This window comes from Fulmarus glacialis, unplaced genomic scaffold (assembly GCF_000690835.1).
Source record: "Fulmarus glacialis isolate BGI_N327 unplaced genomic scaffold, ASM69083v1 scaffold32738, whole genome shotgun sequence".
NCBI lineage: Eukaryota > Metazoa > Chordata > Aves > Procellariiformes > Procellariidae > Fulmarus > Fulmarus glacialis.
The window spans coordinates 22,545-36,830 of NW_009230699.1; the positions used below are offsets into that span (position 1 = coordinate 22,545).

At 46.6% G+C, this 14,286-nt stretch overlaps 1 protein-coding gene across 1 annotated transcript in view; it reads right to left on the reverse strand.

The window, feature by feature from the left end:
• Positions 1-14,281, reverse strand: part of AMOTL1 (angiomotin like 1) — a gene marked incomplete at its 5' end in the record, with an annotated part of 29,842 nt that extends 15,561 nt beyond the window's left edge. Inside the window, 4 exon segments of the mRNA XM_009584331.1 lie at positions 320-465; positions 7,440-7,529; positions 8,603-8,747; positions 14,102-14,281. Coding sequence (XP_009582626.1) covers positions 320-465; positions 7,440-7,529; positions 8,603-8,747; positions 14,102-14,281 — 561 coding nt within the window.
• Between the last annotated feature and the right edge of the window lie 5 nt (positions 14,282-14,286).

Sequence of the window (14,286 nt, forward strand, 5' to 3'; positions counted from 1 at the left end):
CAGTGAGTAGTCAGCTTTTTATTTGATGTTTCTGTTAAGTCCTACCATTACCTCAGCCACCAGCTAGCTGAGTTTGGTGTTGCTCCTGGTTACATGTTGAAGGCTCTGCTCTGAAAACATCTATGGTTGTGGTCTCCTTTGCTTGCTTGTTTGGCTCAGTATTGTATAACTATGTATTTTCCCTATAAGAGGGCCAGTGCAAGGGGAGCAGGAAGACCTGCCACACCATGGCTAGAAGAGATTCAGGACTTGGATGAAGAAAGCCCTAACCATGAGCCACCACTACATTCAGAGTACAGAAATGTTGCCCATGCCTCACCTCCTCTTCCAGTTTGATGACCTTGGCTTGTGCATTGTTTAGGGCCTGGTCGAGAATTTCAATGTGCCTCCGCTGGTCCTCGTTGGCAGAGCGCACAGCTGCCAGCTCCATCTCCAACTTCTCCTTCTCCTTCAAGTGCTCTTTGTCTGGAAGAAAGACAAGAACAAGAGCCACTCCAGGAGGACAGCTCACAGGCCCTGGGCCACACGCCAGAGGTAAGCTGCCACATCCCTAGAAAAGCAAAAATTATGTGAAGCAGCAGCGAGTGAGGCCATTACAACACAGTGCTGAGACACAGCAGGCAAGGAGTTTCTACTGCCAAGTCTCAGCCTCTCAACGCCAACAGGAATAAGTTGCAGCTTGGGCTGCATCTGCACTAGCAGAGCTTGTGGACCTGAGCACTGCTTCGTAATTGTCCATTCTGCTGAACTACTAGCACGTTCCCCAGCAAAATTTTGCCTTGCACCAGCTACTCCTTTCCCATGCAACGCCCAGGCCCTGCTTGAGGACAGCCTATGTCAAGGACTGTTTATAGCTGCCAGCTTGGATGCTGCTGCCCTTCTCTAAGGGGCAAGAAACCTCAGCCACGTGGATGCGGGCTGTGCTGTGCCTGGTACATTTTATTTGCAAGGATGGAGATCATGAGATACAGAACATGTGAAGAAGCCAAATAATAAACACAGATCTGTGCTGGACAGCTTGAAAACAGAAAGAGGGGAAAGCAATAAGGAAGAATATGATAGGAGGCATCTGAACAGGCTTTCTCTGGCCATACAGAGAAAGGGGGGCTGTGGGAGGCATTCCAACCCAGGGGGCCCTGGATGACTTTCCAGTCTTCCTTTAAGGGTCCAGAGATCGGTGCTTCTCCCTTATTAAGCACCTTAAAGCACCAGGAGCGAGACTAAAACATGTAGATAACCTCTGTTCTGAAAAATCACCCTTTTTTGGATAAGATTTAAAATGACGTTAAAAAAACCCCCTGTTTAAATTCAGTCAGCTTTGCTCAGATTTTTTCTTTGGTAACAAATTGCAGGCCCACCATTGACTTTGTTGACAAGCTGCCTGGGGAAAGGCTCGGCTCCATCTACCTCTGCCCTGACAGTGTTGAGAAGCCATTTCAGGGAACAAGAGCATCACGGGCCAATCACTGGATCCCCGACATCAGACTGCAAACAGTTAATGATTGGAGGGAGCAGGGGATGGAGGTTTCATTCAGTGAAATCTGAGATTTCAAATCTGGCCTTCGTTCTGAATGACATGAAAAATAGAGCACTTGGCAAGCCTCCAAGAAGGAAAATTTCCTCCAAAAATTAATTTGGCATCAATTAAACACTGTTTTGATTTTTTACTTTTTAAACACAGCATTACAGAATTTATTATTTTTTAACTGAAGTGAAAAGTTGCTCCAAAAACATCGAAACATGGAAAATCTGCCCCTAATATCCAGCCCATCCCACCCAAGCATGACCACTCAAGCTGGAAGCCCCACCATCATCCACCTCCCCCCGAAGAGCGTCAGGAAACATGGCCAAAGCCAGCCCATTTCAGACCTGAACTGCCCCCAGAAGGGCCTTATTCTTCCTTAATTACAGGCGGGATGAGAGCAGGTTTAATTTACACACTACCGGTAGGTGCCTGCAGCGAGGTGAGATGTGTACAAGCTGAGCCATGTGGAACACGGCATGAGTAGCCAAGGTGAGCCCAAATCCACCTGGCCGTCTTCTTCCCATTTATCCAGCCCATTTCAGACCTGAACTGCCCCCAGAAGGGCCTTATTCTTCCTTAATTACAGGCGGGATGAGAGCAGGTTTAATTTACACACTACCGGTAGGTGCCTGCAGCGAGGTGAGATGTGTACAAGCTGAGCCATGTGGAACACGGCATGAGTAGCCAAGGTGAGCCCAAATCCACCTGGCCGTCTTCTTCCCATTTATCCTAAAAGGAGGAATTCAGCACCTCACAAAAACATTCCCTTAGCAGCAACACTGGCACATTGGCCTCTGCAAAGCCCATGAGCAAAGCCCAGCGAGTGCTGTGCACATCGCACCACCGACCGCCACCACAAGCCATCTTGGTATGATGTGGTCTTAATCTTCCCACGTCAGTAAGAAATCTTATATTGGACATGCAGGTCTCTTCCTTCAACACAAAGACATTTACTTCAATCAGATTCACCAGAAGGAACATTAATATCTATTGTACAAAAGTGTAAATCTGGGCAAATTATCAAGCAATAATTTCAGTAGAGGGTGAAGAAGCTGGAAGACGAATGCTATTTCAGCCCTGTGGCACTCCACTGTCTCATGCTGGGACCACACTTGCTGCACTCCAGATTTGAAACCCATATTATAGGAGGACAGCACATAGGCAAACAGGACTTGGGACCTTCACTTTCAACTTTCATCTGAGGAACTTGAAGCACTCAGCTTGCTCTGCTGCACTACGTTTTCCATCCCCTCCTAAAAGGAGGACAAGATTATGCTGTACACAAAATGACCACTGAACCCACTAGAAAGCTGACAAGAAGGATTTACTTAACAGCCCTCAACACTTCTCCATGTCAGTTTCTCCCTGCAGAATGCTGGAGGCACATTTTGTAAGTACTTTTCCTATATTGCATTAATTTTTACTAAAGAAGGTCTTTGTTGAACATACCTTAAATTCTCTTCAAGTACATACAGGTATCCTTCAAGTCTAAAAATACTGTTTTACTGTGCTACACTTGCATGTGCCTTCTGCCCAGGCATGTGCTTTTTACCTAGCAGACTCCAGCTAATAACTATTTCTATTTTCTTATCGGTCACTGCTACATCCCATTACTGAACAGTGCCCAAAAGGCTTCTCTGCTGTAGTTTACAGTTGTAATCTCACAGCTTTCCACCACTGCCTCTGACTGTTGTACCTCAACACACTGAGGACATTACACTGATACTGTGGTTGGGTAGAAGAAAGGAGATAAAGCCAAAAGCCTGCTTCGGTGCTTTGCAGACAGGCTTTTTGAGTTGTCAAGCTGGGTAGGTACACCAAGAGTAGACAAGTCTTGACCCTATTTTGAAGCAGAAACATTAGACAGAAAGATACACTCAATCTCTGCCACCTCTTCACTATACTCAGATGTGACCCCCAGCTTTTCACGTAGACCTCGTGCTTAACAGAAGGTTTCGATCTGATCAGTCTTGAAAGAAAAATAGGAAATGTGTTTTCAACGTACCATTTACCTATATCAGTTCAATGTGTGCCCTCAAAGCCACTCATAACTAAACACTACAGACCAAGATAACACAGGCCCACGTAGTATGCTTCATGAGGAGCGGCTGCAGTAACCTCTGTGTCCCAGCCAAACGCCACAGCTCATTGCAAACTTCTCCTCCTGCAGTTTCGCTCACAAATGGCACATTCCCAACAGCTCTCTGGAGTTTGGACCACGCCAGCCCCAAGAAAAGACTGAGGAGCTGCAGGAGGTGGTGCTCAAGGTCCCTGAGTCCATTTTCTCATGTGGTGATTAACGGGGATTCTGCAGTGGCATTAATAATTATGACAAACTGTAACATACTTAATAAACGGTTCGGTACATGGTTACTTGTGGTCACCGACCTAAGCAGGGATGCAGAAAGGTTTCATGCTCTGTTGCCAGAGGAAGTCACCGAATCTCCATCGAAACTCGTGATGGCTTTTCTTACCCTACAAAGTTTCGCAGGTAGCTTAAGCATGGTCTGATTTACAGTTAGGACATTTCCATTTGCATGTCATGAAGTACAAGTCAGGGGAGAATTTGACTTTCATGTGTTGAAAACTGAAATCAGATTTCCCACTCCCCTTCCCTTCAGAAGGCAGGGGGAAGTCACGCAGAACAGATGCATTTTTCTATACGACATCGTTTCTTCAGGATGCTGCTCCCTGCGCAGGGGGGCAGCAGCTCCCCACCACCCTGCATGCAGCTCACGGCTGTGAAATGAGAGGGCAAGGAGCTCCCCCTTTCACTTGCCCCTGAAACTTCTGCCTCTGCCCTGATTATTTCCTGTCTTAATACCAAATGGCTCTTAGTCTGCCCAAAACCTCACTCTCAAAAACATCTACTGTGAGCATTTTGTTTGGCTGGATTCATTCGATGGGAATACTTCTTTGCCTGGGATATTTGGGAAAGAGATATATGCACAAGTCGTACGCAGCACATCCACTGCACGCTCCCACAAAGCATGAGGCTCTACCAACACACTGCCAAAACTGTCTACGCATCCCCATTAATGGGTGCAGAGCCACATCAATGGGCATAGACCTCCATCTGCCTCAGACACCTGAAAAAACAGCCCCTTGGAGGAACCCCTGCTCTGACAGAGTGTCTGTAATTCCAGAAATCCCAGAAAAACACACAAAATTCTCAGACTCCACCAAAACAAATTTTTCCCATGCTATGCTGTATCATAAGATTTCTCTCTGCCCTATGCCCTTGAAACCATCCTCAGTCTTCCTGCCTCTCCCTTTCCACAGAATCTCTCAGCCTCCTCCTTGCCTGGCTCTTCTCTCACCTGTACGAGCCCATACGCCTTCATCGGTCGGTACTTCATGTCCTTCCTTAAAAGAACCTTTTTAACTGACAAAACTTCACATAATTATTATGAAACTAATAGGCTGTGAGTTCTCTCCTACCCCCGATACAACAGTAGCATTTTTCTTAGCCACAAATGCCTAGCACTTAATACTTTGAGGCACGCAGCCCGGCTCTGCCTATTATTATTACAAAAAATAAGAGTTTTTGTCATCTCCATCTCAGAGCACACGACCCCTCTGCACTGTTGCACGGCTAATGGAGAGCTCTGCGAGGAACTGAGAAATGATCCCTGCATGTCTTGCCTTGCCAGACTTCTTTTTCAGGGAGCTTTTCCTATTATTGGAGTTTTACCATAGTATTAATTCTGGGTTTGCAGTATTACCAAGGACTAGTGTTAAAAAAACCTCATGAGTTTTATCTTTCCTTCTTCATCTTATCATGAGACTGGTTTAAAAATGATAACTTTTAGGAACCTGCTGATGTTGGAGCCTTTTTATATAACTTGGGTTGGGGTCATGTTTTCAGGCTGTTTTCCATAAATGTAGGGACTAGAGATCTGCTTTTGCTTTCCTAATGAAAACTAAGATTTGCATTTACTAATCTGACTTAATAAGCTACTACCCTTAGGAAAAAAAGCAAACATGAGCTTCACGACAAAATTGCAACAGCTGATGGGAGTGCACGTAGGCACCATTTTTTCTCTTCTTCTAAAAATGACTATTTCAGTCTCAGTAGACAAGTGTACACATGACAGCTAAAACAAGCTGCACCCCTTCTCCTCTCAGTTTTCTGTCTGAGCATCCCATCAAAGGACATGAGAAGGATGCAGACCGTGCTTGCAAAACCCTCAGGTTGGCAGTGAGGTGCAACCCCAGTCATGGTCTGCCCTTGGGGAAGACTCACAAACGTCTGCATATAAATGCAGTCAGCCACTGAGGATTTCCAAGCAAAACCTTTTATGGGCTCTCAGAGGGGTGTTTTAGGCTGATACGTTGATATCGAGGTCATTACTGCATGTGCCCCAGCAGCCCAAAGAGCATGCCTGAAGAGGACCTGCTTTACATGTGCCCATTTTTCTATTCTTGGAAGCACTCTGCATCGCATTGGTAACATTTAGCTCTCTGGCCTAGCCAGGAAACACTCCAAGCATCCAGCCTGTCTTATGTGATAGGATACGAAAAGCTATATTTGTTCGTAAGCTGTGAACTGATAGCAGTAATATGCTGAGTGCACAGCGCAAAGTTTTATTGCTAGATATTTATCAGTAGAAGCACAGAGCGTGTTTATGAACTGGAAAATGACTCAAATTCAGTCCATCCTGGAGATTTAACTCCCCCTTGCAGCTACCAGCATATGGGAACACTGCCAGGCTGTCTCTATACGAAGACAGCAGACCTCAGTCTGCAATTTGCACTGTGCAACTTACCCCGTTTGAACTCTTCCCAAGACTTGTCTTCCAAGATGACAAGACTTACATAGCAATGCTATTTTCTTAACAGATCATCCCCTTGGATTCGTATCAATACCTACACGCCCCTGTGATATCTGCTAATATGGTAAAGCTAACACGGTCATGGAAAAGATCATTAGGTTCTCTTCTGGTTGTGCACGCATACACAATTATCAGCGAAGTTGCCGTGCTGGCATCGTCACTGCTGGTGGGATGTAGGAGAAGGCTCTCCTGCATTTGGAGCAGCTGGTGGACGTTGCAGGGCTGGCAGCGCGGCATGCTGAGTGGTATCAAACACCGCACTGCTAATGGAGGTGGCCAGTTCTGCACCTAAGGATTTGCAGTTGCAGCTCATCTTCCAAGGAAGCTCTTGGTGCAATAAATAAAACAGAAGACAGCATTTAGCTTCAATGGGTTTTAAGCCCACAAAGTACTGCACAGCTCCCAGGTGGTCAAGCCCTTCTGGAAGCATGCTGAAGATGCTCAAGATACATGAGAAGCCACGTGCTGTCAAGCAGCATACAGCTGCTCGGGTTTTGGTTTGGCTGGTCACATGGAGCCATCAGCACATGGCAGGGAAATGCTGCAGCACTGTGCTCCATCATTATGGGAACCTAAAACTTGACAGGGACGGATGTTTTTCATAGCAGTAGAAGTTGTAAAATCGTTGTCTTTTCCATCCTTTGTGAAAAGGAGGGTCCAGCTCTGCTCTGCCTCCTGTTAGTCAATCCCTGTCACTGACAACAAGTCAGAAGAAGTTGCTCTGAGCTTATCCCAGCCAAGAGAAGAATCTGGCTCCTCTAAAAAGCATGCACCTCCAGAGATGATCCCCGCAAGCAACACTTCACAATTTCAGACAAATATTTATCAAAAATAAGCTAAGTTGTGTTACCATTAACTCCCACTGCTGGTTCTGGTGCTCAGAGAGGAAAAAAAAACCAGCCTAAGCAATCCAGTCTGCAGCTTAAATAAGAGTATGTGATGAATTAGCTGAGTAAAACCAAGCCAATAAGGACAATAACAATTAATAGCAAAGTATTCACCTCCACTCCAGCACATACATAAGTGTGCATATATATATATATATATGCACCTTCAAAACAGATTAGCACAGTACTCACTCTGAGTGACATAAAGGCCCTCTGTTGACTTATCCTCATGCCCATCGAAGTCTCTGCTGGCTAGCTGCCTATTGGCTGTCTCCAGTCGTTCTGCAAAAAACAGGAAATACTTTAAGTATAAATATATGTATATAAAATTGTAAGCCAACCAAGAAAATAAGTTGCATGCCAGCAGAGCAGTATAAATAGACTCTCTGAGGGAGGACATTAAAATGGAGGCTGACACATACATAAAAGATGAGGCCTTTGACCTCTTCCATGAAGCTGTGTCATTCAGATTTACAGAAACTGGGGGAAAAGCCTCTGCCATTCACGGCTGACGTGCCCAGGCAGTTCATCTCTCACACAGTCCAAAATGCACAAGACATCTGCAATCTGAATTACCCAGCTTTGCAAGGGGATGCCTTCCACACAGTGGAGTGCTGCCCCTGGTGCAGAGAGACACCCTGGGGGAAGGCAGCACCCACCCAGTGACACCAATCCTTGGGGATGCCCTGGGAAAAGAGCAGTTTTCTGCTGCCAAGGACAGCTTCCCCTGGGAAGGTCCTGCCTTCAGGTGCCTCCCTCCCCCAGAAAGACCATGTGACCCTCCTTGCACCATTGCAAAAAGTATGAGCCAGCTTGCAGAAGGCATCTCACTGCACAAGGAGGTACCAAAGTACCCCCATCAGGAACCTGGACAGGTAATAGCTACCCAACTTATCCTCCATTTGCTTTCTCAAAAAGATATACCCTCCATTTTATGTTTTTAATACAAAAAAGAGATACCCTTTTGATACTTGCTACTGGTTCGTGAAGGCACTGAACTTTGAGATTTATGGACTGTACAACAGTGCTCTATATTGCAACTTGCTCTTCAGCTCATTAGAGCTGGACGAGACTTCGGGACTGGTGGCCTTGCTGTCAAATCAATATTTGCAAGTGCTAAACGCAAAGGCACCATCTGAAGCTGACTGTCATATTTTGCCAGAAGGTTTCCTTGCCACCAAGGGGGTGACAGCAGTTTTGTCTTATGCCAATGAGCAGGGCCTGATTTCTCAAGATGTTTATCTAAAACATGTGTGAAGCTACTCCTCTAAAGCCTGCTACTCTGGAGCTCATGAGAAGTGAAACACCATGTCAACTGGGGAAAAAAAAAAGCCACACAAGCAAGTGTAACGTACCACGGAGATCCCTGTTGAAGTCATGAAGTCTCCTAATTTCTCCTTCGAGTTTGTTTCTCATCGCTTTGTCCAGAGACTCCCTCTTAGTGGTGGTCTTGACCAAGCCCTCATAAGCTTCTGAAATCCTCTGAATCTCTATTTCAAACTGAAAGGAGAGAGAGCTCCTGTTAAAGCCCGGCAGGAACACGTCCCGTCCCAGCATTTGCCCAGCACATTTCGATGGGGTGCAGGGGTCAGGGCGACGCTCATGCCGAGTGTCACACCAGCCACCAGCTCTACAATGACCAATCTCCTCAGCAGAGGATGGTGTGAAGCCCCCGGCGGTGCTGGAGGTTCCTGCAGTGGGGACTCCTGCAAACGCCCCATGGGGCAGCTTGCTGTGCAACAACACCCCATGACACCCTGCTGGCAGCTCCCAAAAAAGCTTGGGGTGGGCTGGACTTGATGTAACTGCTCAGTTGCCTTCGCTCTATGACCAAGGTGGCTGCTTTAATGCCATCCAAGAGGAGAAACGAAGGAAATGGTGTATTTGTGTGGGCTGTATTCCTTCCTAGAAAGGGTTGTAGGAGGCAAGATTTATTATTCTGCCAGATCCCTGATCCAAAACCTAGCTCTGAGCTCTGCATGCCACCAGAATTGTTTTAGGCTCAGCTCTGACCTCATGTCAGTTTTAAATTATTGTGATTCATTCCTTTCCATTCTTGACTGAAGACTGCTCTACACGAGAAGAAATTCTCTATAACAGACCAAATCAATTGGTTTGGCTTTTCAATCTTCTTAACTTCATCTCCTTGAAAACTGGCAAACTGCAGGCAGGGCATGCAGAGGAAGCCCTTAGCAGTGAACTTGCATCTTAAGACCTGAGCCCAAAAAACTGACAGGAGGATAGTTCCAGGCAGAGTTTTGCTGTTCAGGTCAATCCCATCCTACTCTTAATAAGCTAATGTCGTGCTAAGCGTTACAGCTTTGCTGCAGGAATGATCAACACCGATGTGGGAATCTGCTCCTGCATGCCTGGCCCTTGTGTTTGTAGAGAAAAGCTTGATAATGTGCACAGGCTGGAAAACCACGATATATATATAGCCTCCCACATACCTTTCTAAATCTGGCACTTTTTTAGCCTCTTCAATTGTGGGTGGGATGGATTCATGATTTGTGAAGCCAGGGTGCGAGCCCACCTCCACTTGCTGTGGAGGTACGTCCCTCTCCAGGGCCCATTAAGCTTTAGGTATAATTTGCCAGCTGCAGCACTTGCAGAATAAAAACTGCAGGGACGCTGGAGCTGTCACCCTGCTGTCTGCATAGGAATGGGTAGCCAGGCTCCAGCAGCCTGGACCTGTACTTCCCGCGATGCTGGGGCAACTCTGTCTGGATACGGCCCATGGGCACATGGCACCTCCGAACCATGCACCAAGGAAAGCCCGGCAGAGCCATGATGGGGAAACCCGGTTACCTTCCCCGATTTCTGCTTTCAGCTCGCTCAGGCACAAAAGCTGAAACACATGGCAATGCACAAAGCCCACAGTGTGGCCCCCATGACACCAGCAGCTTTGGATTAGTACCTTTCTGGGTATCACATCACCTGTCTCACACTGGTGGTGATTTAACAGCTCGCCAGTATTTCACACATATACAAGCCGTTCCCCTACATGCATGACATCAAAAGGTACCATATGTAGATTAGTTCTCAGCTGACAATTCTCCACAGCTCCAAGAAGAGGATGATCTGTTGAACCGGCCGTATCCCACGCTATGACACTAAAACTTAGTTCTTTTATTCTGACTTTCCATTTTGGTTTTTTAAAGCAGGAACTCCAGGAAGCTCCATTACATTTTCCCTAACCACATTTAGAAAAGCAGGTCCTTCTTCCCCATCATGCTGATGCATGGCCAGACATCAAGGGTGTTCCCACCACGAGGACAGCACGCTCGGAGGAACGCTGCATAAATCCAAACCTGTTTGAAATTCAGACTGAACCTTACTGTGGCTCAAAAAAAGTCAATGAGTTATATTTTTCGTCATATGCATGGCAACGCAAGCTTGTACAAAGCCTCATCAAAAACTCTGAACTTTTTTGAGAAAATCACCTCAAGTACTGTGTGCAGTTCTGGGCCCCACAATTTAAGAAGGATGTTCAGGTCCCTGAATGCATCCAGAGGAGGGCAACAAAGCTGGTGAAAGGGCTGGAAGGCATGTCCTGTGAGGAGGCGGTTTGTCTAGTTTGGAGAAAAGGAGGCTGAGGGGTGACCTCATTGCTCTCTACAGCTTCCTGAGGAGGGGACATGGAGAGGGAGGTGCTGAGCTCTTCTTCCTGGTATCCAGTGATAGGACATGCGGGAATGGTTCAAAGCTGCGCCGGGGGGGTTTAGCCTGGACATTAGGAAGCATTTCTTTACCGAGGGGGTTGTCAAACACTGGAACAGGCTTCCTAGAGAGGTGGTCAATGCCCTAAGCCTATCAGTGTTTAAGAGGCATTTGGGCAATGCCCTTAATAACATGCTTTAACTTGGTCAGCCCTGAATTGGTCAGGAGTTGGACTAAATGATCATTGTAGGTCTCTTCCAACTGAAATAGTCTATTTTATTCTATGACTATGACCTACAATCAAAAATCTGTTTCATATGAATTTTCCAGAATAAAAATAACATGTAGATTAGTTATTCTGATAACAGCATAGTTTCAGCTACTTGATTCTGTTACAGCTTTTTCTTTAAATCGGTGTGACCGCTAGCAAAAGTTTTCTCTTTCTATAAGTAGTTAGAGGCTATATTCAAGCTACCTCACATTGCTCTCCTTGACCATTTAAACAGATTGAGCTTCTCTCTCCTTGAAAGGAAGGTTTGGCTTAGCAAAAATAATTTTTAAAGCACTTTCCTTAACTACATGATCCCAAACATGCTCAGTTGAGTGCCCCGACGCTCACTGGGTCCCGCGCCTCCCCTCTCCTGGGTGAGCCACTATCTGCAGGAGAAGATGCCTGTTCCAGAGAGCTCCTACCACAGCGAAGCAGATTTGCCAACATGGCAGGGGGTTTCCACAGCCCAACGCTGCTGCCTACTACAAGGGCTCTGCTCTGCCCGTTATCTGCCGTTATTTCCCAAAACACATCACCACGCAAATCTCCTGCAGCCCTGGAGGCAAAGACTTGCTGCAGGAAAAGAACCTCCATCAGCACTGAACAAAATTAAAGGGGAGCAGAAGAACAGCCATAAATTGTGTCAGCGTTTCTCAGCAGCTCTGGGATTTCCTTCCCCTTCTTCTATGGAGAGGAAAAAACAGTTCAGCCTCTTCTCTGCCTGGTAGCTCCTAGAGCCGACCCACTCAAACAACCCACACACACGGCATGGGGAAGAGCCAGCCCAGCCTGGCGATTAAACTTCAGCAAGGTAACAAAAAAAAAAATAAAAGAATGCTTTGCTTTTGCAAAAAAAGCTCAAAATTAAATGTGCACAACCCCTCTTCTCCCCCCAACTCATTTTAAGTAAGAAAACCAGACAACTCGTCAAACAGCACAGGGATTAATCACTGCCTTGTACCTCTCTGCAAAAAGTCTGTTCAGACACAACTGAGAATTTGACAACCCTCAGGGCTGATCTCTTCACACGAACACCCAGGGAACCCTCAACGTCAAGCTGATTTTCTCAAATTTCTTCTCCTATTCTGTAATGAATAAAAGTGATGGGAGAGTGGCCCTACCTAGAATAAAATTGTTACGCACAGACAAACAAGAAGTACTCCTCGTGACCCTTCCACTTCCACCAAGAGGGTAGAGTTTTCACACCCAAAGTATGTAATTTAACTCACTGTCATGTTTTCAGGGGCAATGTTCAGCTGAAACTGTGGGAACAGAGGAGGACCTGCCCTATCCTTGTGTTCAAACACAGAAAAAACAGCATGGGAGGGATACTGTGTGTTAAGGCTTTGGTTCAGGACATTTTCCTGAAGAAAGAATGCACTTGAGCATGTGTTTCGCTTTAATACTCCGTTTACATTCCCCCAAAATCAATGGGACTCGAGTCCATGTTCTGTTGACTGAAGAGAGACTTCAGCCCGTGCTTGAATACCTTTCTGTTGGTGTCTGATGCAATCGACTTGCGGGGCATCCAAGATAAAGAGAGAGCCGCTTCCAAGAGTGTAAAAGGAAACTGGAGTATTTTTAGGGCATCGCACTCACATACCTTTTACTGAACAACGCAGCTTTTGTAAAATTAATAGCTGGAATATTTCTTTTTGCCCATGAAGGCCACAGGGAAGTCAGCGTTAAAATCTTTGCAGATGTCTTCACAAAGAGTTAATGTTGCTGCAAAAATTTCACAACTAAGTTTAGGAAATTCTGTGAATAAACTCATCTGGTTGCAGAGGAGGAGGCTGAAAAGATGACAGCAGCTACAAAACAGGTCTTTTTTCTAACCTGTTTGAACAGATTGTCACAGATTTTTCCCAAAGCTGAGGCTGAGACATGGTCTCTCAGAGCTGCCTCTTCTCCTGTGACGGGTGTCTCCAAGAACATCCTGATCCCACACAGTGCAGAAAAAATTGAGCTCCTATTTAGACTCCTAAATTCAGAGAGAAAAGACCTGCAGCCTAAGCCCATTTGTGCATAAGTGGTGGGAATACATAAATGAAATAGCAGTGTAGAATCCTAAATAACTCATTTGGTCTGGGCCCTTGGGACCCAAAGCCAGCAGATCTGGGGAGCGTCTCTGCATTGCCTTCAGTGAGCTCTCATCTTTAAGCAACTTCTACTTTGTTTGATTTGATTCTTCATCTTGTCACCCCAGGCAGTGTGCAAGACATTGCCCTTCTCCACTGAAAATGGAGAGCTTGCATACAGAAAAGAGGGTGTAGGATCTCTTTGCAAAAGGGTTTTTGAGCAAAACCTTTACCAAGTGGTTCTTTCACATAAGGGGGCAGTGCTTTTTGAACCAGTGTGTTCAAAGGTGGGTGTCTAACATCAGCTCTTAGAAACCCATCGAGCAGTCACTGAAAGCCTCTGAGACAACCAAGTTAACACATTTCCAAATAACGGGCAACCCCACTGACAGCTGTTACACTTCCAAAAAGCGTGGAGTGCCACACGAGCTTATTGTGGTGGACAAGACCGCTCAGGACAGATGCGGTCATGCTCTTCAAATGCTTCTCACCGGCAGCTCTACCGCCTGTGCAGATGGTGCAGGACCCCACTGCACCAGGAGCAGACTCTGCCTATGGAAGACTTCCAGGGAAAGCTCCGGTGAGACCAGCATGGAAGGATGGAAGGGGAAAGTCCACAACTGGGAGACATGTGATGGGCTGCCCCATTTCGCTCTACAGGCAGGGGAGCCCACAGGCCATGGGGCACAGGATTACACTTTTGGGAGACCACCATGGAGAGGTAATGGTTAGAGATGGCCACTGGTGTGTCCCCGTTGCAGTGACATGGTATGAAGAACAGTTCAGGAGACCCAAATGCACCAAGATGGTCACCCTGCCCAGGCCCCATCCACCCCTCCACATACCTTCTGCAGCTTGTCTGCCTTCTCGTAGTACCCCTCCAGCTCCTGCCGCAGCACGTGGTTCTCCTCAGAGAGCATCTCCACCATCTGCTGTGCCCGCTCCACGATGGCAAAGGCGTCGGGCGTCAGCTGCTGGCCCGGTGGCGTTGGTGTTGGCGGCTGGGCAGCGGCGGGGGCCGGCAGCGGGG